This window comes from Phyllostomus hastatus, unplaced genomic scaffold (assembly GCF_019186645.2).
Source record: "Phyllostomus hastatus isolate PE091 unplaced genomic scaffold, TTU_PhHast_1.1 phas_contig_402, whole genome shotgun sequence".
NCBI lineage: Eukaryota > Metazoa > Chordata > Mammalia > Chiroptera > Phyllostomidae > Phyllostomus > Phyllostomus hastatus.
Window position 1 is genome coordinate 3,888,630 of NW_025333873.1, and position 26,195 is coordinate 3,914,824.

At 41.5% G+C, this 26,195-nt stretch overlaps 1 protein-coding gene across 1 annotated transcript in view; it reads right to left on the minus strand.

Moving 5' to 3' along the window:
- Positions 1–3,147: 3,147 nt before the first annotated feature.
- The window catches only part of SELENOI (selenoprotein I), a 45,535-nt gene continuing 22,487 nt past the window's right edge, over positions 3,148–26,195 (minus strand). Inside the window, exons 5-10 of the mRNA XM_045844386.1 lie at positions 23,760–24,022; positions 22,687–22,795; positions 15,925–15,973; positions 13,614–13,794; positions 12,348–12,530; positions 3,148–10,039 (exon numbers count right to left, since the gene is read on the minus strand). Coding sequence (XP_045700342.1) covers positions 9,941–10,039; positions 12,348–12,530; positions 13,614–13,794; positions 15,925–15,973; positions 22,687–22,795; positions 23,760–24,022 — 884 coding nt within the window. The 3' untranslated portion in view covers positions 3,148–9,940. The remainder of the gene's footprint in view (positions 10,040–12,347; positions 12,531–13,613; positions 13,795–15,924; positions 15,974–22,686; positions 22,796–23,759; positions 24,023–26,195) is intronic.

The following is a 26,195-nucleotide window of genomic DNA, read 5'->3' on the forward strand; positions in this document are numbered from 1 at the left end:
AATTATTTCTATTTCAAATAGATTTCCAATTTCTTGTTCTTTCTTTTCTCGTTCTGGCACCCCTACGATGCATATGTTGGAATGCTCGAAGTTGTCCTAGAGGCTGCTTACAATATCCTCGAGGTTTTTGGGGGGAATTCTTCTTTCTTTTTGCTGTTCTGGTTGGTTGTTTTTTCCTTTCCTTATGTTCCAAATCATTGATAAAGCCAAAATTTTGATAAAGCCAAATCTTGGCTTTATCCACTCTACTATTATTTCTCTGTAAATTGTTCTTTATTTCAATTAGTGTATCCTTTGTTTCTGACTGGAATTTTTTTATGCTGTTGAGGTTTTCACTAAGTTTCTTGAGCATCTTTATAACCAGTGATTTGAACTCTGCATCTGATTGCTTATCTCTATTTTGTTTAGTTCTTTTCCGGAGTTTTGATCTGTTCTTTCATTTGGGCCATGTTTCTTTGTCTCTTAGTTTTGGCAGCCTCCCTGTGTTTGTTTCTATGCATTAGGTAGAGCTGCTGTGACTCCCCATCTTGGTTGTGTGGCCTAATGTAGTAGGTGTCCTGTAGGGTCCAGTGGCATGCCTCTCATATCACCCAAGCTGGGTAGTCAAGGTACGCCCTACATGTGGGCTGAGTACACCCGCCTCTTGTAGTTGAGCCTTGGTTGCTGTTGGCAGGTCAATGAAATTTACTCAGGCCAGTCAGCTGCAAGGACTGGCTGTGATCACTGACCACCATCTCTGTCCTCTGTGGAGGATCAGCTGTGCAGGGGCAGGGTGGTGGTGCTCTGACCTGGCCTGTAGCTGCCCACTGGGTGCACAGGTTCTGCAGTTTCCTCAGTGGTGCAGGTCAAAGTCAGTCCCTGTGTTCTGCCTGGGACCACCCTGAATGAGCTATAAAGCAATCTGCAGATGGCTGCCACTTGTGCTGGTCTTGGAGCTTCCCAGGTGAAGCCAAACTGTGATTCAAAGCTGGCTGTGGCTAGTGCCAGGGCCTGCAGCCACTTAGTGAGAGATTGGGGGAGTGGGGGCTGACTGAGGCAGGCTGCTGCATGTTTGATAAGATGTAGGAAGTGATGAAGCATGAGCCAAGACCAGCCATTCATATGGAAATGCCACTGTTAACATTTTGGGTGGGGCTGTAAATTGGGTGGGATGGAGCCTCAGGGGATCTCCAGGGCTGGGCAAATAGTGTTACCAGGTTGATGGAGTCTCAGATACTGTACCCACCTGCAGGCTTTGTGGATCTCAGGGGGAAGGTTCAGAAAAGACTTTCTGTCTGGGAGAAAGCTGTCCCCCAGCTCTCGCCTAGATGCCAGACACTTCAGTTCCTCCCTGTGTGCCACTGGTGCCCTTCAAGCTGCTACCCAAGTGAGCTCTAGCTCAGAGGGAGTCACAGGAAGTCTGTGTGTGGGTTCTTTAAGAGGATCTGCTTGGGACTCTAGAAGTTTCTTCCACTGACTCATCCCCACTGGTTTCTGCAGCCAGAGTTATGGGGACTTACCTTCCTGGCACTGGAACCCTGGGTTTTGGGGCCTGGTGTGGTGCTGGGACTCCTCACTCCCGAGATATCCCTCCTGAATTTTTATCCACCACTCATGGATGTGGAACCAGGCTGTTCTGTTTCTCCGCTCTTCCTACTAGTCTGGATGGATGTGGGTTCTTTCCTTCTATAGTTGTCAAACTTCCATTCAACTTGATTTCTGATGGTTCTGAGGATGGCTGTTCTATAGTTTAGTTGTAATTTTGATGTGGTTGTGCAAGAAGGAGAGCTGTGTCTGCCCGTGCCCTTTGACCACAAGTTCAATGTTTTGGTTTATTCCTATCTCCAACTGGTGTGAAATTTTACTAAGATTCTCAGAAGGCAATCTTAACAATTTATTTGTTATTTTCAGAACTGCCTTACCATCATATTTATGCATTGCCTAACATATGGAGGAAATAGAGAATTAAAGAGGATGAGAAATCATGAGTAGGTCATAAAGTTTAGGGAAAAGTTCAAGAGTAAAAATTGAGAACAAGGTATTAGTAGAAACCAAGCACCTACACTGGACCACTCACTGTGCTAAATACTTCACATGCATTATTCATGACCTAGAACACCACTGTGGTAATATTAACAGCCCCATTTTACACATAAGGGAACTGAGGGGTAGAAAAAATAAGTAACTTGCCCTGGGTCAAAGCTTGCAAAGTTGAACATGACTAAGAAACAGTCATTGTATTGAAAGTTTGGGAAATCTTGAAAAACATTCAGAATGAAAATAAGAAAAACAGAAGGAGCAGTTATAAAGTTTTCTTTCAAGAAATTTGTGAGCAGAAGGAGAAAAATGAGAGAGCGCAGGAAAAGGAGCAAGACACTTCGGGGGCACTGGGTCCCTTTAAGTTTAGACAGACCCAGCGGGGGTTACCTAGCGCATGCCTGCTGCGTGTCAGCTGCTTGCCAGGCATTTGAGATGTGCAGACAGAAGGACGGGGGCAGCTGCTAGGGCGACCAAGACGCCGGGAGGGCAGGGGGTTAAAAGCACACAGCTGGACAATTAGCCTCGGTCACAATCTGGGACATTTCTTCTTTCACCTTCTTCAGCTTTTTTTTAAACGCCCACTGTCAGAACTGGGAGATCAATTCTGATGTAAAATATAGGAAATAATTCTCCTCAGAAGCAATGCCAGAAAACCCAAGTTTTTATGAGAACTTACGGTTCATATACTGAATACTACAGTTCCGGGATACGAAATGTGGGTCATTAGGTTCTCTTGGAATTAGCCTGGAAAATTACCACCATATGGGAACACTCTTTCTACGGGAAAATGTTTTGGAGTCCGAAACAGCCACCCTACAAACTCCTCTCAGTGTGACCCAGTTACCGTTCTATGTCGCCCAGTGTCCAGCTCAGGGGAGGCAAGACCAGCGCATGACAAGCAGGTGCTGCTGCCACCTGCCTTTCTGAGACAAGTCACAGGAGCAGGAACACCCAGGAGCAAGCAGGCTGATCTCTCTTTAAAAGAATAAAAAAATCCATTCAAGTTTTGCTCTAAAACAATCAGTGATTCTCTGAGACAAGTGACCGGACATTATTAGCTCCCCAGAGCTCTTTCCCACTTTGTACCTACGAAGGAGAAGCAAAGAAGACAATCTGAAAACAACGGAAAGGATTTAAAAATTATTTACTCTTTACTTTTTATTACAATAAATATTTATCAATAATAGAATTAAACGATTTTAAATTAAAACCTACTGCATTACTTTTGGGTTTCACAGCAGCAGAAATAAACATAAATCCAGTTGAAAGGACAAGGCTCCCGGAATCCAGTGGCAAGAAACAGTCGGCTCTTGATTATCTGGGCTAGTGACGGGGAACAGCAATACCGATGACGCGGGAGTACCGGTAAAATACATGGCCGTACTCTACCTGTCCATCAAAGACACATCTAAGATCTCGCCACATTCCAGCTACGGCATTTAAGCAAGGTTGTGATGCCCCACTGCTGCGAGAGCTCGACTTCTCCCCCCACCGAACCTGGGAGCAGAGTGGCTCCCAGAGCTGCCTTCGGGCCGCGAACGGGCCCCCAGCACCTTCAGACCCAGAGGCCCCCGCCCCGCTGGAAGCAGCCGTCTCTCCCAAAAGCCGTCCTTCTGGCTCACACAATCCCCGGTGAAAGGGCAATGGAACAGGACTTATCTCAAGGGCCTTTCCCGGGGACTGAGATGAGCTCGAAGCAAGAAAGGCTGTGGGTGCAGATGAGGAAGAGGCTCCGCAGAGTTAAGGGCTACACGCAGGTCACGCCAACCTGGGGAACGTGCAGGGAGGGCGCACCACTTCGCTGATAATCAAGAGGAGACTGCATGTACATACGAATACATCATACACATATATGCACAGAGAACAGATGTGTACATATTCGATGTGTATCCACACACACACCGCACAGGACCAGACAAAACAAATGCTACGTTATTCACTCTGAACACAGCAAGTCCTAGACAGACCGATTACTAACAGGTTCAATTCAACTACTTGGAAGGGAAAAATAAGATTTTGTGCTCCTCTTCATCTTCTTCTCTGATATATTCTACTTGTAGCAAATATATTCCAGTTGCTGGAGTGGTATTGTTTCTAGGTACCTGAGAAGGGATGGAATTGTCCTTTTATTCCAGAATACTACCGAAAGCAAACAGCAGCAGGACCAAGCTAAACAACTCAATAATGGATTCAGCCATGATTCCTGCCACCTGGTCACAGGGTATGTAACCTCACTCAGAAAAGGATACGATTCTTTCTCTACGGTTGGCTACAAACCCATTCTAGTGGATGGGAGACGAAGGGGAAAAGAGGGCAGCAGGGCATCTACACCTCTATACCTCGGCAAGTATCCGCTGCCTTCCCCTCCCCCCAGGGGAAATGCTACAGCTGAAGTTTGGAGTTTAATACTAAATTCTGCTTTCTTGGCACATTTCAGAACGAGTAAATAACACCTGCAGCTGGGTCTTTGTCTCCTGAATGGCTGTTCTAACGGAGTAAGTTATCTAAACAAAATATCCTACAAAAAATGTTAATATTGTGGTCAGTTGCGTGTATGTGTGTGTGAAGTCTTAATAGTAGTTATTAAACTCAAAGTCTGATACTGAATGATACCAGTATTTTAAACAGATTTATAATGCAGCATTCATACATCCTGTAAAATTGAAACAGGCTCCTGATTAATAACATCAAGTTCTAACTAAACATGTTCCTCGTCAAGAGCTTATTTTTTTAGATAACAAAAAGTACTTGTCAAGAATTCCAGAATATAGCCCTGGCTTGTGTGGCTCAGTGGATTGAGCGCCGGCTTATGAACCAAAGGTTGCTGGTTCAATTCCTGGTCAGGGCACGCGCCTGGGTTGTGGGCCAGGTCCCCAGTTGGGGGCGTGTGAGAGGCAACTGGTCAATGTATTTCTCCCATGTTTCTCTCCCTTTCCTTCTAAAAATAAATTTAAAAATTTTTTTTAAAAGACCAAAATCTAGAATTCATGGAGAACTGTGTATATTTTAACTGAAAAAATTAATTCTAATTGTTACCCATACACACGGCCCTAGAGAAGACCACAGCCACAGAGCCACAAGGCACCCAGAGCACTTCGCCTCTCCCCGTGTCTTCAGACCTGCGTCTGATTTCCACGGGGCGCTAAGCATGCTGGGGCCGTGGTCCGACTCACACGCTCTCGAACAGCACCCTGCTGATTTACCCTGGCTTTCGAAGAATGATTCTGTGACAAGTAAGGCAAGATGAACAGTGTGTGGAAAACCAGACATCCTGTTGTATCAACGGGACTTTCCCTAGCAGACAAGCCCCTACTGGGATATTCTAACATCAGTGCACGTGCCACTTTCCAGTTCTAGGAACCTGGCCCTCCCGACCAAACGCAACGGGCCACCTGCGAGGGGGCCGCCACCGGCAGCCCTGCTCTTGCTGTCCTAAGTATTAGCTTTTTAAAGGTCTATCTGTAAAAAGAGCAGGTCCCTGCTTAAAAAAAATAAAAAATAAAAATCAGCCAGATTACTATTTCTTGCATATCTGTTTACTAAAAAGCAAAGCATATTACTAGCATGCAAGTGAAAAAGCAAGGTTACATTTACTTTGCACTGCAGAAACACTGGAAGTGAGTCAGCCAGTAAATCTAATTCTCGTGGCTCCACGCAAGGAAGAAGTAAACACGTCGCCACTTTCGCCGGGAAAGTTAGACCACCATGATTTACAATATGCCCTAAAAGTAGCTGCCTGCCAGTAATATGTCAGTCATTTGTACCACTTCAAAGATGAAAAGTAAAATATATAAATCATGTGGGTTTCATAATTAATAAAGGAAAATCAGAACTTAAGCTTCCTAAAATGCCAAGCATCACACTTTCAAGTTTCACAGTGATTAACTTAACATCATTTTATTGTTAAAACTGTCCTTTTTATGTGTACATGTGAAAGTGCTTCAAATGCAGCATACGAGTTAAAATTCCTGGAAGGTTCTAGCACAGGCAGCCACAAGGTTATGCAGCCACAAGGTGTTCATGAAAGAGCATGCTGTCTTACTAAGAAACCTTGTAGGACAAAGAGAATGCTAGAGTGACTTCACAGATTTCTTACAGAGAGCTCAGTCAAGTCCGGAACTGAAGTCAGGGTAAAGGCCACCCTGAACGCAGGAATCGACACCACCAAAGATATCTGTATCTGTTTTTTGGCTTATTTGGGGACCCCAAGTCCAAAGTTCCAGCCCACCAGGTGTGCTCTGCTCCCTCTGGCACAGTCCCGGTCCTTGACCAGACAAGACATCCAAGGCCATCAAGGAGATCTGAATGCGGGGAAGCCGAAGAGCAACACAGCAAGCGGGCGTCCCTGTCCTGGGCGGCGGCTGGTGGAGATGAAACCCAGGTGAAGACGGACTAGGAAGGGTTACAGACAGACTTCTAGTGAAAACGTGAGGGGGAAAGTGGGCTTCCACTCAAACACCTTCAGATGACCTTTTCATTCTCCACAGGTTACAGCTTCAGGGTCTCCTTTGGAAAGCAAGGTACATTCCAAAAGCTTTATGCCTGACTATAAAATAAACTAACTCTTTGAAAATTAAACACTTAAGAAACTTTGAATTTGAACTTAGTAGAGGGATGGTGAGCTCAGGTGTGGCCACGTTAAACTGTGCATCACTTTAAATCACGGGGCCCTGTGGGCATCAGGCCTGAGGCGATCCCTTCCTCTTCAAGTAGATGCTACGGCGCTTCTGCCTCTGCATGTCTGCCCGCTGCCCAGGCCCCAGGTCATGATCCATACTCTTTTGGCATTTAATTTAGAATTTGGGCAACTCTTCCCAATAGCTCTCTCTCCATGAAGATAAATGGCATGGTGCTAGTAGCGCTATAACATTCTAGACCATAATCAGCATTTAACTTTCATTTTAATTGGAATTGGAAGTATGTCAACCATGATATTATTAAATATCAAGGAACACTATTTAGTTTATTTGGAAGTTACTCATTCTATTACCCTTTAGACCAAAACCCATAAACTATATTTATTCCTTATGAGTGGAGGAATCAAAACCCAGTAATGATTTTACAATGTGCACTGCACTAAGATCATGCCATTAAAGGACCATAAAAGGCAACATTAATACATTCTATTTGGGTATTTTCAGCTTTTTCTATCCCGTGCCCCCTCAAATATAGAGGAATTACTTCCTGACAAGGAAGAAAGGACATTTTTCATACCCTAACCTGAAAAGAAGCTTCTCTTACAGGTCCAGGAAACTTTGGTCAGCAGAGACACAACGCGAACCTCCGGCCTGGCTAAGGCACTATTCTGAAAGGTACAGAAAACGTGTACGGGTGACCAACCATCCCCCAAAAGGCAGCTCAGTGTATGCTGGGGGAAAGGCTGAGGTGTGAGCTCACCCCAAAATATCACGCGTAAGCCTGGAGTAGCTTCTATACTTTGGAAATGTTACGGTAATTGGCATGGCATGAATGAACAGCAATCTGTAATCCAGTCCTGCTCCAGGCGCCCCATCACTACAGAATGAAGGGGCGCCTCCAAGATGCACTTCGAGACAGCGGACTAGACCAGGAATGGACTAGACCAGGAACAAGAGTCAGCGGCACAGTACCGATGCACAAGGTCACTGCACAAGGTCACGGTGTTCCAAAACAGTCAGTCACCCAGTTCCACGCCCACCTCGTTGACCACCACCTTCCTTTCATCTGAGGGTGTCAACAGAACTGACTATGGGCATAATTCTTTACCACCGTGGGGAAGTAAGTTGTGAAGTGTAGCCACAAAACAATTTTCAAATAAACCTGATGCAACAGAAAGAGAGCGGAAACACACTTCGAGGTAAAAGCCCCAAAATTACAGGACATGGCCTTTTGCCAGAAGAAGTATTTTCTTACTATACTACTAAAGGTGAAGAAATCCTGTGGTCCAAATGAGTCATTTCGTAAATATTTAGCAGTTCCTTTCCTCTATCATGCAGATTAATTTCATTCTTTTGTACAAGGGCAACAGAACAGTAAAATGATTAGCCTAGAAACCCTAAAAAGAAGCTCTGCTCCCAGACCAAACGAACCCTTCGTCCAGTTCAGTTTCACGGACGCCACAGAACAAGGCGCACAAACCACAGCGCTGTCCTCCCTGAACCGAGTCGCTCCCCAGCCTCTGCGAGGCACCTCCGCAGCGAACGCAGAATCGCTGCCCCCATGCCCGGCATCAGCTTCGCACCTGTTTTCAGGGATCGTCTGTGTCTCACAGAAAGTCGCTGAATAGACCTTGACCTTTACAGACATTTTTTAAAATGAGTACAGAACCATGAGTTAGCTCCTTGACTCATTTCTACAAACCTAGGTGACAATTATTAGATTTACACATTTAAAAATTGAAATATCAATTACGTAGTTATTTTTACAAAGCAGCAGACAGAAATTCAACAAAGGAATACATTAGAATTAAATTTTAAAATGGTCACATTCACAGATAAATAATGGTTATGAATTTAATTACAGAGCAACACAGGGGTGCCTATTTTATCCAAGTGCAATCCATCCAAAAAAAGGGTTTAAGACACACTCTTCATTCAAGCACAAACTTAATTCAGTGGAAATTTTTAAAAAAGGAAGTTTCACCACCACCAAAGTAAATGGAGACAAAGTCAAAAAGAAACAGAAGAAAATATCTACATTCATGACAAGGTGTGATCTTTAAAACAACCACATTAAAATCAAAGGGATTTTGATGTTTGTCAGTAAACCTCAAAAATTACTCCGAGTTATATTAAAGAGACCGAGTACTCAGTAAGGCATACATATAAAATTTTCTTCAAGTGGGGAGGTGGGCAAGCTGGGGAAGAGAGAATTCCTCTCTACTTCTTTATCCTGAATGAAATTTTAAGAAACCACAGCACTCTCTCCTCCACAAAAAAAGAGACAGAGGGAGAGAGAGTGCAAGGCAGACAGGAAGGACAAACTGAGTCAGAAAACGAATTTTGCAGTGAGGTTCACAGTAGTAATTTCATAGCGAGGTTCGTGAGATTCGTACTCCGGAGTCACGTTCTCTAGTAAGAAAGCTCACCTGCGTTCCTCACAAGTAACTACCGTAAGAATCACGCAGTCACGTGCATTCATTTAATCGTGGTTCACAGGCACCAAATCTCAGCAACGTGCAGCTGAGGGGAGCGAGGGGGTGGAATGCCACATTCCAACAATGGACCGTGCCAACGGGTGAGCTGTAATTACAATCCACTCTCTACTGAGTCTCAATAGACTGTTTCTTTAAAAGAAAACCAAACCATTTACCAAGCTCAGTTCCATAACTAAGAGAGCCAGAATACTAGAGAATCTGAATATATATATACTAGTTCTCTTAGCACATGAGGACAAGGGCATTTCCATGGGAAAGAGGAACCAGTATTTGGCAAACCTGTACACTGTTCTGTAATCATTTGGCATCTGTCGCTGAAGGTGACTTGCCCTTACCTTTTCCCTACCTTAGATGTGGACTACTGATGGCTTCCATCGCTAGCAACCGAGCACAACTACTAAGTACCAAACATGAAAACATATTGTGGTTTTCTGAACGTTATCAGTGCTCTAAACCAATTTGTGGGCTTTGAAAATAATAAAAATAAAGCATCTTTAACTCTGTATGAACCAAAACATTATGGACTCATGAAGCTAAAATCACTAGAAACATTTTGCTGGTCTAATGTACATTATGCTTAACCGAAACATCACATGGTTTTATAAAAAAATAAAACAAGCTGGGAGTTAGTAGGTTCGAAATCCCGCGTTTCAGATGATGTGTACCATTCCTGCTGTTCAAGTACCACACGCAGAGTTCCCATGTCTGTTAAACAGATCAGTTTAGTTCGAAGGTGATGGATGAAATATTTACAAGCATCTTATTTACAGTACTTCTCTCTGTAGACTACAGGCCAACATTTGTTTCTTCCATTCCTAGTCAATCTGAGTTTGGCTTCCTCAATGAGAAGGGGTAAATCTGAAAATGGTCGCTCAGTTGCTTTACCTGTAGAAAACCAGAACAGGAGGCAGTGACAAACATGTATCTAATTCATTTTCAAAAGCACACAGACTTAAACCCCCAGAGACAACGATTTACTGACACAGCAAAACTCATCCGAAATAATGAAGGTGTTTCTGAGTTAGGATCACTGAAGAGCTAGGCGGCTCAGCACGAGTGCGGGCACCACCCTGGGAGCCCGGGCGTGACCCTGGGCCTGCCCGGCTCCGTTGTCCGGGTCCTTCCAGACCGCCCCAGACCACACAGGCTCACAGCAAATCTACTGACGAAGTACAGGGTCAGCTGATTGAGACTATCCAGTAGATCAAATATTTACATATGTAGACTCAATATTCGGCTTTTTATAACATTTCTAGGTAATCGTTCCTGAACCCAATGGAACAGTTTAAAACTAGATGTGTGAATTTTCAGAGGTTGAAGCCACGTTAGTTAGGGTACCACTGACGGGTATGCAAGCGCAAGTGCATGTTCCGTATGACTTAGCAGGTTCTACCTTCCGGCCAGAGGCTGCAGGAGTGGTAAGAGAGCACAAAGACAGACTAAAAGATGCTCCTAGAGTTCCTTTCAGTTAGCTTGTATTTATTTCCCAGATTTTAACAAAGAAAATGTAGACCTTAGTCATTTAAAGAAAAACGTGTTTGGGTTCGGTTTGGTACATGCATGGTTTTCCAGGCACCGGCAACAGTGCTCCACTTCATGCATACGGCAGATGAGCTATCAGGACAAAGGCCTACGGGTGTTACTACAAAGTACATAATGTTAAATCTGCACAAGTAGAAACATAAACAATTATGTCTTCATATCATAATTCATAGACTTATAATTTTTTTCCATAACAATTTCATCCATTTTGTCCCAACAAATGTGGGCTACTTTGGGGAGAAACAGAAAGAAGCCTAAGTTTAGCGATATATGCAAAGTATAAAGTTGTTATCTAGCATGACAGGTGCCCCCCCCCCCCCAGTTTGTAAATATGAACAACGATATAAAATTGTTTCTCGCCCTGGCTGGAGTGGCTCAGTAGATTGAGTGCCGGCATGTGAGCTAAAGGGTTGCAGGTTCGATTCCCAGTCAGGGCATGTGCCTGGGTTGCAGGCCAGGTGCCCAGTCGGGGGCGCATGAGAGGCAACCCCACATTGATGTTCTCCCCCCCCCCTCTCTCTGTCTAAAAATAAACAAATAAAATCTTTTAAAAAATTGTTTCTCAAACTGATTCACAGCAAGGTTCCTTTCAAAACAAGCACACCAAATAGAAGTATTTTAAGAGACATAAAAATGTGAATAGCCTTCTCCATAACCCCACTTCTATTAAATTATCATCTGAAAATAAGGCAAATAAAAGAAAAAATATTATTCCAGACTTGTCACTTCAACACTATTTATAACAGTGAAAATTTGGAAACAAACCTAAATGATTAAAATAACTGGGTCACGATTAAGTAAACTGGGTTATTATTAAGTAATCACCTTGATGGAATATGCTATACCATTCAAAAACCATGAGACCATGCTAAAATGTGTAAGATAATTAGAAAAGGATGTTGAAATGTGATGGAAAAGAAAATAAACTGCATGGTTCTGATTTTCATTTTATTATATCTATCTTAGTTCATTTGTCCTGAAACTAGTTTCTTATTTTAGAAGACAATATTAGGGTCTGCATAATACTTCTTAAATCCTTTCTCTTCTATATTTCCCCTTATGTATTATTTCTCCTGATGAGAACTCAGGAATAGAACAGATGAAGTAAAACCTCAAATAACGCGAAAGCCTCCCTTTGGTCTGAAGTCCTAACCTCCCCTACCACACTGCTTACAGAATCAGGCAGAGGGAGGGAGGGGGGCAGTGCTACCAAACCCATTTCAGTTTCTTTCCAAATTATGTTAACGAGCAACGAAAATACCCGTAAAGCTAAAGAAGCACACATAGAAATGATTTTTAAAATGGGGTTATCTAGTCCTATATAATTAAAAGCACAAAAAAGTTTATCATTCTCTTCACCAAGAAAATGATTTACATTTCTACCTACTTATAAACAAGAACTAATTCCTTATAATAATTACCTAGCTTTTAAATTAATTATAGTTATTATAACATATTCATTAGAGAAACAATCTTCAAAATTATACCCCTGAATGTTACCCAACGTTTAGAGAATATACCAAAATCCTCCCAGCTACTATAAGCAAGCTTCCGTTTGAAATTTTCCCTCACCTTCTTTCCACTATTTATAAGAACCAAATGAAACCAACATTTTTCCCCAATGGAAGCAATTTTATTCTAGATTACTCACCACTCGTACTCCATAATGGATGTGCGCCAGAGTGCAAACAGCTGTTAGTGCATACAGGAGAAGGCTCTCAGTGTACGCAGAGACTCCCAGGGTTACCACCATGACGACCAGGAGGAGAGGGGCCAGCAACCAGCTCAGAGTTGGACACCTCGTACTGCTCATCTGACAAACAATCAACTGACACTTGAAATTAGAAAAAAAAAAAGGGGGGAATTTAATCAGCAAGCCACTTTCAAAACTTGTCACTCCAACATTTAAAAAGCATTCAAGTGCTTGAGCCAACACATTTATGCTACGTTATGTTCAGTCACCTCAACTGCTCAGGGGCCAACGGGGCCTCTGCTCCCACCTCCAAACCTGTGGCCCCCTTGGACCGTGTGTGTGTGCCGGAAGAGTCTTGTTAGATAATTTAGTAAGGATGCCGCAGAAGGCATTCTTCCACTGGGTAACAGTGTGGGTAAAAGAAATTTTAAGATTCTATGTTACGTAAAAAAAAAATTTTTTTTTTCAAAACCGCAACACAACAAAATTTCTTCATGGAGATGAGATGTTACCTCCAACTCAGTCGATTTACCAGTGAACACCTCAGAACCTCTTCGGCTCCCTTTACTTTCAACACCTTACTCAAATACACTTTATGCTTTTGTAAATGCTTTTTATACATGGAAACATAAGCTCAGGGGTTAAGTAAGAAAATAAAAAACGTATTAAGAATCTGGCCTCAGCATAGGCTTCCCAGCTGTCAAAACTATCACGGTCTTTTCTCAACTCCTAATTTTTAAAAACATGTTATGTTTATCACATAGTTTATAATTCCATGTCCTTAATTTAAAATCAGTTGATTTAAAAAATGTGTGGGATGAGTGTGTGTGATGTGTTTCCTCTCCCGCAACAACCCCTCGTGCTCCCTACACTAATCGTGTCTGCAGCCGTATTTCCGCGACACGGGTCATATTTCCAGTCTTAGAGGAACCTATAAATGACCCCGTGGATTCTTCGGCAGGCCACCAAAACAAAAAATGTCAAGTATGTCATGGTTCCAAAATACTACTGCAGTCTCTAAATCCTACTGGTTTCTAAGGGAAAAATAAAAATAATTTCAGCATGTTCTGTCTTTGAGGTTATAGTTTTTTGTTTTTTTTTCAAATTCTGCATTAAAATCTCTTTAATTTAAAACTTGGTTTTTCTACTACTGCATAAGGCTTCTCAAATTACCGAACTCTGTCACATGTTCCCTGTATACCGGGGCTTCAAAAACAGTCTTACTGTGCTATTGGCAAAGGCCGTGCCGACCATGAAGTAGAACAGCCTCGGGTGTAGCTCTAAGATATCCGAAGGCGACTGCAGGATCCACACTGTACACAAAGTGAACAGCAGACACGGAGAAAAGATGGGAACCATGGCTTCATAGACTGAACTGTGTTTCAAGGTGTTATTTCTGTAGCTTCTGAAAAAAAAAAAAATCAAGTAATACTAAGAACATGATTACATGTAAAACTTGTATCTGCATTTTATAATTTTCAAAGTACTTTCTAAAAAACTGTTATTGTATGACAGTTGTCCCAGTTTTCCCCTCAAAGTACTTTTGTACATATTCTCTTACGTTATATTCGCCACAATCCTGTGGCATAGGTAAGAATCTGTTTCAGTGAAGACATGAGAATTTACATGTCCTGCTCCAAAGTGGCAGGGCCAGGACTAGAACTGAAGTCCCCTGGCCCAGGCCCGTTTTTACCCCTGGAATGTAATAACGCCTGGTCTTTGTTCCATGACGCGGTTTTCAACTGGTGAGCCGCAAGAGGCACACTGGTGTGCCGCCGGAATTTCAAAAACAGGCAATGTGTCTGACTACTTAGTCAGGTTTAGTCAAGAGGACTGTCCTCTTTCCCTTAGATTGTCTAAAGAAAAAATGATAACCGAACACCTATATAATTGTATGAACCAATGTCGCATTGGTTACATTTACATTGATTAATTTGAAGTTTTAAATTCAATTAAAAAGTTAAAAAAAAAGCCAACACAACAGCCATCCAATGTGAATGATTCAAAATTATACCTATTTTTTGTCAGACCAGCAAAATTATATATATATATATGTATATATATATATAATGTATGTGTATATATGTATATATGTATATATGTATATATATATGTATATGCTGCTGAATTTTTGTAATTAGTTCATGTGTGCCCCGAGATGAAAAAGGGTGAAAACCGCTGTTCTACAAGATCATATTCTAACAGGGAAAAGAAAATGAACACAAAGCAATGCCAGAAGGGGGCCTCCCGATGCTGCTACGGCACGAGTGACACAGAACCTGAAGTGATAAATGATTCACACGGAAGACTCTGCAATGAGGCTGCGGACAGCGCCGCAGTGTCTCCAAGCACGCTCGCTCATCTGAATGGAGCCCCAGGTTCTAGCTCTGGGTCTGCCACTGATTGCGTGCCCTTGGCCAAGGCGTTGCTCAGTCAGGACCTCATCTTAAGATAAGCAGGAGATGACTGAAATAATCTCTATGGCCTTCAACCTTTAAATTTTATGACTTCTCTGAATGATTGCTAGTTGTAATAAACAGAGAAGATTCACAGAGCGTGCCTTGACGTGGAGTGGATTCTGCAAGACAGATCTGAGAGATGAAGGATGAAATAGGAAGTACAAGAAAGTTTTTCTAGTAGAGGAAACGGTGGAAGCAAAAACTGAGCAAAGAGCCCTGGCTGGTGTGACTCAGTAGATTGAGTGCCAGTATGCGAACCACAGGGTCGCCAGTTCGATTCCCAGTCAGGGCACATGCTTGGGTTGCAGGCCAGGTTCCCAGTAGGGGGCGTTCAAGAGGCAACCACACATTGATGTTTCTCTCCCTCTTTCTCCTTCCCTTCCCCTCTCTCTAAAAATAAATAAATAAAATCTTTAAATAAAGAAAAAAATTTTTCAAATACTGAGGAAGGGAAAAGCATAGATCAGAAAATGAAATTCCACCTGGGCAACTCCCCTCTCCAAACCCCATCCTCCTCCACAGGCAGGAATGATAATATTCCTGTTTGAGAAGAGTTAGTACAGGTCTGGGAATTGGTCCTAACCTACACAAATTTAGTTCTTTTTTTCTTTTAATGATCGTGCTAAGTACACTTAGAGATAATCAATTTATAAAAGAGAATGTGAATGTATCAATACTCCACAGGAACATACTTCCTGTGGACAGATGCACTCCCAGAAAACGACAAGCTGGAAGACCGCTGGGTGGGCCCAGAACTGGAGCACGGGCACAAGGACGGGCAGCTCTGTGCGCTGTCGAAGTGCCACACCAGCCACCGAGACACCCTCCTTTACCCTGACCTCACTCCACACTCAAAATACGGGCTCTCAACCTCTTCAACGTGTCCGCCGAGACTCCAAAGAAAAAGAGACCCTGAAACGCATGTCAATTACAATTTCTACAGATTTCCTTATTTCCGACCCAATTAAAAAATAAAATGCACAACAGTGTGGTGACTGCTGGGGTGGGGGTGGGTATAAGGGGACTAAATGGTAAACAATGAAGATAAATTTTAAAAAATAAAATAAAATACTTACTTGTAGAAGTTGAATAAACTCATTGGAAGAGTCACAAATAACGCACAACCTAAAAGGGAAAATGTTTAAATCATCATGATTATTACTCAAGTGACTTTTATAATAATCAAATACATACAAAATATGTACTATTTTTAGACACAATGATTTTCAGGTTCCAGTTTAATGTCTGTGGTGAAATAAAACATGCTCCTGGACAACAGTCACGGCCGGCAGAGGGGCCGTGCAGCTGGCTGACTCAGCGCAGACTCCACGGAGCCGCACTGGACTTCCGTCCAGTTGTGCCACCCACTGCGTCACATGACTTCAGGTAAGTGAACCTGCCTCAGTTCCCTCCTTTATAAAATAAAGGTAAAAGGAGCACTGACCCCAGAGAGTTTTGAGAATTAAATGAATTATTCCATGTAAAGACACCTTGAATAGTACCTAGTATATAATGTATTGTTCAATAAAGGTGAGCTTCTGGAAGAGGGGATAGCCAGGGGATCCTGCTCCTTCCCATCTATTTTCACCTCCCTGGTATTCTCAACTTCCCCGCCCCTCCCCACCCCACACACACCAGTTCTCTCCTCTCAAACCTAAAAACAAGAATGGCCTTCCCAAGAAACCCTGCCTTCATTGCTTCCGCCCTATCTATCTCCTATCACTCACCAAAATTTAATTTTCTGTCGCCTTAATTCCTCAGCACTCAAAAGCTCATTCTGCCTCCCTATCTGCAGAAATTGCATTCTTAAAATTTACCCAGCTCTCCTAATGGTGAAATTCAATATTCTTTCTTCTTTCTTGACTTCTAGGTAAGATGACTCCATTAACTATGCACTAATTGCAACTCTTTCCTCCCTTTGCCTTTGTGATTCCGTTCTCCCAATGTCCCTGTTACCCATCCAACCATTACATTTGGTCTCTTGGTGGGAACTCTACCTCCTGCACCTTCTTAACTGGCCGTCCTACTGTGCCTCCACAACCTGGTTAGGTGCTCTTGGGCAAATCAGACAGTCTCTCTGAGCTTCAGACTCCTTAGCTGTATGACTATAGGTTAAATGATTTTCTAGTATTTCTTGCATCTTCAAAATTCTACGATTCTATAATCTACTGAGGTATAAATTCATGATCTTTATTTTAAACTCCAAATCAATGCATGTGGCACTTCCTGGACACCAGTTGGATATCTCATTGCCACTCAACATATTAGCCCTAGGTTGTCCATTCTGGACTCCCAATAACTGTGCATGGCTTGGGTGGGGAGAGGTGTCCATGCAGCTATGCTTGTAAAGCTCAAAGATAGAAAAGCATCCCTTCAAAACAATTCCTAAGACATGTTGCAAAAACAGATGAAATCATTGGAATCCACAAAAGAAAAACCTCATTTCTATTTCCAAGTCCAGCTGGAACAAAGTTCCCCAAGTTAGGTGATTTTAGAAGGAAACAAAGGAGAGGATATGTGGTCCTCAAAGTCCTCAGAAATTTCCAGCAGTTTACTCCATGAAACGGAGTCAAGGCTAAGTGAATTAACAGAGAATTACATGTGGCTCTGAGGTGCTGGACAGAGACTGAGAGAGACTTGCAAAATGTTTGCTACCAAGAACAGTTAGTGGTGTAAAACAGCTTCAAGTAGCTTTACCCTAAGTGCAGGAAGCATGCAGAAAAGCCTGGGCTCTATACAGGCTGCCTGTATAGGAAGAAGAAAAAGAATGCATCTAATAATTCTTTTCTAACAAGCACTTAATGTGTAGTCTATGAATCCTTAATTATTAAATACTTCCCTATTAAACTCTACCTAACAGTGATAGAACCCACACACGTGCAGACCTGCCTTCCATAGTGTGTGGGAAGGCGCAGACTTCATACTACAGGAAACTTAATAGCTACAGAAAAATTAGAGTAGAATTCACAAGAAAGAATTGAATGAGATATACTCCAAGGAAAACATAGTCACATAACATATTTTGGTTCCTTGTATGTCCAGGCTTATTTATTAAACAGGAACTTCAACTAGAACCAAGACAAAAGTACCTTAAGTAAAGTGAAAAAGCCAAAACAAACAAGGGGGGGATTATAATATACATCAAGAGAAAAGATCAAAATACCTAATATAAAAGGGTTTCTAAAAATAAAGAAAATGGTTAATAATCCTATAGCAAAACTTCACTAGACATATAAAAAGTATACAGAAAAAAAGGCTACAAATGGCTCTTAAACACTAGAAAAGTCATTCACAAAATAAGAGAAATGCAAATTAAAACTATAGATATATCAGTTCTTACCTATCAGATTAGCAAAAATCCAGAAGTTTGACAATATACTATGCTGATAAAACTGTAAATAAATAAGCACTTTCATACACGGTTGGTGAGAATTTAAAAGAAATTTGTCCTTTACTAGCAATTCTACTTCTAGGGATCTCTTCCAAAATACCCTGGTAAAAATATAAACAGACATACGCATGTACAAGACTATTCACTGCAGCAATGTGTGGAACAGCCAAAGACTGGAAACAACTCAAACGCCCGCCAGCAGAAAGCCAGCTGAATGAGCTCTGACACAGCCCCACAGCAAAGCACCAGGCAGCTGCTAGTGCAGTGAAAAGTGTACAGTACATTACCATTCATCTATAAAAAGGGGTGATAAAACCACATGCATGCACGCACGCACATTTATTTATATTAAGAAACAACGTAAAGATAAACCAAAAATCCGAAACCAAGAATGGTTACCTAGCCCTGGCTGGTGGCTCCACTGGTCAGAGCACCCCCTGTACACCAAGAATGGTGAACCAGGAGGGAGGAGAGAATTACAGCAGTGACCGCAGTTGATTTTCATATACAGATCTGACTTCATAATCATGTGAGTATTTTATATAAATACAAAGAAAAAGTAAATTTTAAAAGAAAAACTAATCCCTAAAAATCAAAAGTAAAATGAAACAAACCAAAATGTATATATCTAGTTGGCAGCATAGCCACAGAATGGTAACATTAAAGTAGAGTAACCTCACTGGGTATCTCCAGTAGAATACGCCATGAGGATAAATGGAACCTCAAAAAACCACAATCTTAGCCCTGGCTGGTGTGGCTCAGTGGATTGAGTGCTAGCCTGTGAACCAAAGGGTCGCAGGTTGGATTCCCAGTCTAGGGCACAGGGCTGGGTTTCGGGCCAGTTCCTCAGCAGGGGATGCATGAGAGGCAACCACACATTGATGTTTCTCTCCCTCTCTCCTTCCCTTCCCCTCTCTAAAAATAAATAAATAAAATCTTTTTTAAAAAACAACCCAAATCTTGAACAATTTTCAGTAATCATTGTTGCTGATTTTGGGGTATTTTGTAAAGTAAATATTTTGTGTCATTGAAAACAAAGATTTTTGTCACTGTTTAAAGGCTACAAACACAAAATCAATGAAGTTAAAAATCCATATGATCAAATCTGATTTGGAACTATCAGTATGAACTTAAAAGATATTTTATTAAAAACAAACTTTGTCAGAGCCCTGGCTGGCATAGCTCAGTGGATTGAGCGTGGACTGGGAACCAAAGTGTCCCAGGTTCGATTCCCAGCCAGGGTACATGCCTGGGTTGCAGGCCATAAACCCCAGCAACCGCACATTGATGTTTCTCTCTCTCTCTGTCTATCTCCCTCCCTTCCCCTCTAAAAATAAACAAATAAAATCTTAAAAAAAAAAAAACTTTATCCACTGAATTAATGGATTCCTAAGCACAATCATCAATGTCTGTTAATACTACTAGGTAAGGAGCTGATGCAGAACTTTGTAATAGATGGGAATAGACATACAATACCTCAACCCTCTCTCTGATCACTATTCACATCAAAATAAAGAGAAACAACTTGATATTGTGTCCTCCTAAAAGTATCATTACGTAATAAGGATTGTTGCCAAAACAACAAAATTAAACTTATATCTAACCAAGTCTGTGGATCTGTTAGTTTATAGGGAAAAAAAGAGGGAGAAAAACATGTTAAATGACACAATGAAAATGTAATTAGCAAAATGCTGAATGCAAAGAAATTTTTTTAAGTAGTCAATAGAAACTTATTCTGAAGTGGACCCAAATGCTAAATTTGGCAAACAGATTTTAAAGTAGCTATTTTAAATATGTTCAAAGGACTAAAGGAAAATATGGTGATAATGAAAGAACAGATAGGAAATTTCAACAGAGAAATGGAGTATAAAAAGAACCAAATGGAGCCCTGGCCAGTATGGCTCAGTTGGTTGGAGAGTCATCCTGTAACCAAGTTGCAGGTTCGATTCCCGGTCAGGGCACATGCCTAGGTTGAGAGTTTGATCCCTGCTCTGGGTGTAGCTGCGGGCGACCCCAGTCTATACACATGCAATCCCTGGTCCAGACGCCAATACCCAGTCACAGCATGTATGGGAGGCAACCGATCAATGCTTCTCTCCAGCATCGATGTTTCCCTCGCTCCCTTCCTCTCTCTCTAAAAGCAATGAAAAGAAATGTCCTTGGGTAAGGATTAAAAAAATAAAAATAAATAAGAAATTTAAAAGAACCAAATGGATCATCTGGAGTTGAAAAGTATGATAACTTAAATGATAAGTTCCATGCAAGATTCACCAGACAGCCTTAAGAGGTGATGGGAGATAGCAAAACAAAAAAGGAGTGGACTAAAAGATAGATGAATAGAAATCACATACTAAAAGAGAGAGCAAAGATTAAAAATATTAATAAAGCCTCATAAAATTACCTGTAGGATATCATCAAGAGAAGCAGTCTAATACACATGTAAATGGAGCCCCAGAGGAGAAAACAAAGACAGAATAAAAATCTGAAGAAATAAACTGTGGCTAAAAACTTCCCACATATAGTAAAAAATATTAACTTAACAGATCCAACAAGCTCAACAAACACCAAGAAGAACAAACACAAAGAAAACCACACCTATGTACATCGTAGCCAAACTTTCAAAAACCAAAGACAGAAAATCTTGAAAGCAATGAGAAAAACAATGCATCACATACAGGGTGATGACGAGATACAAGCTGGCTCAGAAAATGGGGATGCCGCAGGACATTAGAATGACATATTCAAAGTGGTGAAAGAAAAACCAAGGCAAAATGAAGACATTTTCATACAAACACAAACTGGAGAATACAATGCTATCAGACCTGTTCTGTAAGAAATGCTAAAGAGAGCACTTCAGACTTCTGAGAAGGAACACCGCACTTTGTCAGCATACAAAAAGGGATGAAGTGCAGCAGAAATGGCAATGGTGTGGGAAAGTAGAAAAGACTGTGGATCATAAACCAGCCTAAGGGTTATGGGGTGGCGGTGCATTTGAAATAAGATTGGCACTCGTACTGAAAACTGTCAGAGGTGGGTGATGGCACATAGAGATTTATTATATAAAAGCAGCAATAGAATACAGGTGTTTAAATGTTCTCATAATAAAAAGAGGGGGAAAAAATGAGAGCTCGAATCTTGACATTGCACCCAAAGAAGGTGCCATCCCTAATGGCCAACAGGAGCCACCCCACCTTCTACCAACCTTTCAGCACTCCTTGCTTCACTGCACGCAGCCCAGCCACCCGGGCACCAGCACTACCAATTTTATCAGCAGAAACTAAGTAGCCTAGGCCCTAAGGCCCTTCTGTCTGTATCTACTCAAATCTAGTGCTGGAAAAGCTACTTTACTTATTTGTAGAGAAACATGTGGGCTTTTGTTTTATTTCAGAGAGAAAGATTCAGATAAACATATAAATGACAAAGAAAATTATGTGCCCAATAAAGTACCCACTTAACATTCACAAACATATCTCATGTATCAGAGAATTCTAAATTCTTATTCTAATTCTTATCTTTAAAATTTAGCATTTAAATGTAGAATGCAGGAAACCTGCTATAGGACAGGCTGCCTAAGATCAAAAGATTCACTAGGTGGCGGGAACTGGAAAACAGCTAGCCTTTTCAAGGTCAAGAAATCAGTCTACGTAGGTACCAGAAAGTGAACATTTGGTGGATTACAGCAGGGTTCCCAAAATATCTGTGCCCCAGAGCCACGTGACAGCCAGTGCCTAAGGCACCATTTTCTCCGCTGTTTCAAAGCTTTACCTAATTCCCATTTCAACAAAAGGAGACAGGCTTACTTTCTAGATAAGGGAGTAGAGCAATAGCCAACAGGTCTGCTTTTTTACTTCTACAAAGCTCTTCAGAGCCACTCCTGACGCTGCCAGACAACCCAGAGTCCTCGTCCTTTTTGCCTCTTTCCACAGAAAACACTCTCCCCAACTCAGTCATCCTACAGATACCCCCTTCGGCTAAATTAAAAGGGAAACACTGCCATGATTAAAACCTTGCCCTAGTATTCAGTGGCACAAGGAGATACCTACGATGAACAGAGGCTCAGTTTTTCAGTGGATCTATTTCAAAGTAACCTTCATTCTGTTTCCTACGAATACTCTTCCACTTTGAGATAAGTAGAAAATCTGTACCAAATGTGATCTCCAGGTGGATATTTCAACACAATCTAGATTAATTTGAATAATTAACAAGGTTTGTATGGTCTATTTTGATATTTTCTTCCCATTGAAAATAGCTTAATGCTGTACAACAGCAAAACTCAAAGAAACCTTAGTTTCCCTCGTGATTCGGTTGAAATCCTGCAGGGCTGTAGGGCTGCCCTGCTTGCTGTAGGGTGTTGGCAAGGGAGAAGGGTATTGCTGCTTGTTAGAGTCAAACACTGGCTTTGATAACAAAGTGATGTTAAAATAGGCTTCAACATGGAGCTTCTTACCAATAATCATTGCAGTGAATAGGTCTCTATATAAGAAATTAAACAGGAAAGGTTCATACCAGGCCTCAACTCCCACAATCGCAGTCACTATGTAGACAAAAGAAACAGTCTGGAAGGAAAATGCAGACAAAAGCAGACAAAGGCATTAACAGCGGGAAAGACCAGGGAGTCGATCATGCTTTACGCAGCATTAAGTCTAGGTGAACAGTTTTAGTAAAAGCAAGAAGTATGCTTAAATTCAATATTGTGGCAAGTCTTCTTGCCTTTAAAAAAAATTTTTTTTCAGCCAACAATGCCATAAAATAACTAACTTCTAGACAATGAAAGCAACCGGCCATCATTTGGAACACTTTAAGGCACCTCCTAAGTGGGGTGAGTCGGACATAAGGTGACCCGATTTGCCCACCCAACCGCTTTCCTCATCAAAAACATCCCAATTTCTGATTTGTTACTGGAGCCTTAGGTGCAAATGGGCAAAATGGCAACACAAAAAGCGGTTTTCAAAGGCAGGGAGTGTTAACAGCAAGCCTATTAAGTAAGAGAAAACAAATCTCACCACTCACTGAAAAGTTGGGGACAAGGACACAAAGCCAACAATTATGTGCATATCTTTCCTTTACAAAATCAACAGTTAAAATGAAAGTTTGTCAACATTAAGAAACCGTTCATTTTTTGGTGTAATAATGGCATTGTGTTTATGCTTTTTAAAAAGAGCTCTTACCATTAAGAGATATGTAGTAAAATACTTATCACACATAATATTTATAAAATAATTGGGCAGGGAGGGAGAGGGGAGAAAGGGTAGGCATGAAACTAGGCTGGCCACGTGTTGGTAACTGCTGAAGCTAAGCATCAGGTACATAAGGGTTCACTATACTATCCTCTCTACTTTTGTGTTATACTTAGAATTTTCCATAAATACATAAAAATAGTATTTCAATATGAGGTAATTTTTTTTAAAGCACACATCAGTTCTAATAAAAAAAAAACATAAGGGCAATAGAGGAAGTATGACAAAAACCTCCCCCCAAATTCATGCAATGTTGACAATTTAAGTTAAAACACATACTTACCACCTGGCTAATGTCATATCCCCACGGCAGGAAGAGAACCCCTGTGTTATACTTTTCCCAGTGGGACAGGATAAAAGAGAACAAAACAACCCACAGCAGCAGATAAAGAACGAAAACACTGACACCAGATGATCCTCGTCCAAAGATGGAATACACAGTCACAACAAAGTAAACACATGACCAACTGTCCAGGCCATGGTCAAAAAGTTCCCCTAAGGGGGTGCTGGAATTGGTTCTGCGGGCTTGCTTTCCATCCACACCGTCTGCAATGAAAACACAGTACCACAGGAAAAGGTCAAATCTGAACTGTAGGCAGAAAGGCTTCTTTAATAAACTGGAAAAAACAAACGAAAACAAATCAGCACATCACAGGAATGTTAATTAACTAAAGTACAGCTATCAGCCTGTACTATAAAAATCTAACCTTTAATTCCTACAACTCAAATATTTCAGAAACAAAACCAGTAATTTCTCTAAATTTAATCTAAAAAAATTAAAATGTTACATTGCACTGAATGGTGTCAATTTTAGATCTAAGGAAGCAGCATTCTAGTTAGACTCCTAATTTCTCCAAATTGGCCTAACAACTGAATCATTCTACAAGCCACAAATTCTCAAGCCTCCAGAGAACATTCAGTAGTTATTCATTGTATTTTACCCAACCACTCCTTGCTTTAAGATCCAAAACCACTCTGTACTTCAGCTATAACACCTATTTCACCTTGTTTGATATTGTAGCTCTACCACTTCCACAATTTTCAGTGCTTCCAGAAAAACTTTTATACATAGTAAATAAGTTTCAGTAAACGTAAGAATTTGTTGAATCCATACAATACACCTTTCTCGATTTTGTAAAGATTACAAGAATCTTAGAATAAACTAATTTTGCGCCCTTGGAGTGTTTACAACTGATAAAGGAGGAAAAACGTGGTAATTAAAGACAGCGCATCACAAGCCGTAGAAGAGTACGGAAAAGGGACAGGTTCTCTTCGGCCTAAGATCATCTAGAATGGCTTTGAAGACAAGATGAAACCTGAGTGGGGACATAAAGCATGAGTTGGATTTCAGTAGAGGAGAGATAAAGGAGTATGCCATTTCAAGAGGAGGGAGTGCTATCAGCAAAAACACCGAGATGGAAAAGCACGTGCCTGTTCAGATAAAGCCAAGTAGTTTAGTTGGACGAGAAACCAGCAGGTGCAGAGGGCAGTATAAAGAGGCTAGAAGGAAGGTTTGCGTCAATATAAAAGTTCTAGGGAGTATGAGGAGCTACTAAAAGTACGTGAGTAAGGGAGCGACGAGACGGAAATCAATGAAGTGGCTTGGGAAGATTCCCCTGAAGTCAGTGTGAAGAACGAGCAGGAAGGGGAACAGGAATTAGTAAGCCAACACTGAGAGGGAACGGGGGCAGGAATGAAAAGCTGGACCAGGTGAGACAGTAAGTAAATAAAAATGAAAGATGAGAGGCCAGGCCAAAGGACAAGGAGACCATCTCCAAAGTTTCCAGTCTAAGTAGCACCACAGTGGCAGTGCTGGCAGAAATAAGGAAGTCATCAGGAGAAGGAGCAGGAATGACAGGAAAGATGCCGAGTACAATCTCAGAGGCTGAAACTGAAGTGTTAGCAGGATATCCAAGTGGTAATGTCAACCCAAGGGTACCTACTGGTAACTAAGAAGATAAACAATAGCTAGCTATAAACAAAGGAGTCATCTCAATAGTATTAAGAATCAGGATTTCCAAAGGAATTAGGAGAAAGAAAAAGTTAAGGATAAAGGAGAAGGGAACAACCCCATTTAGAGGCAGAAACAGAGGAGCCTGGGGGAAGGAAATGAAGGCAGAAGCAGAAGGCGTAGGTAGGAGGGGCAGAGGAAGACGAAGGGGGAGAGATGGGGAAAAGAAGAGAGAGAGAATGGTAAACTTCATTAAAAAGGAAAGTCTAAATTATAAAAGTTTCTCCCCAAAAGAAACAGTCTTGTTAAGTAAGCGCATTAGAATTAGGCAGATTTAGAGAAATTAGAAATTCCTTGCAATTACTGTATTTCTTTCTCATCATAATACTATCTTGCCTACCATAGTACTACCCTCGTGCCTAGCTCAGTTTGTGCCAGAGAGGGCTTTCAAAAATACTGGTCAAGGGCCCTGGCTGCTACGGCTCAGTGGATTGAGCACAGGCCTGAGAACCAAGGGGCTGCCGGTTTGATTCCCAGTCAGGGCACATGACTGGGTCGCGGGCCAGGTCTTCAGTAGGGAGCAGGTGAGAGGCAACCACACACTGATGTTTCTCTCCTCTCTTTCTCCCTCTTTTCCCCTCTCTCTAAAAATAAATAAATAAAATCTTAAAAAAAATATATTGGTCAAGGAACATATAAAGGATGAAGGCCAAGCTCCTGCCCAAAGGCCACAGATCTCTCTTAAACAAGGTCTTTCTGCCCTTAAGT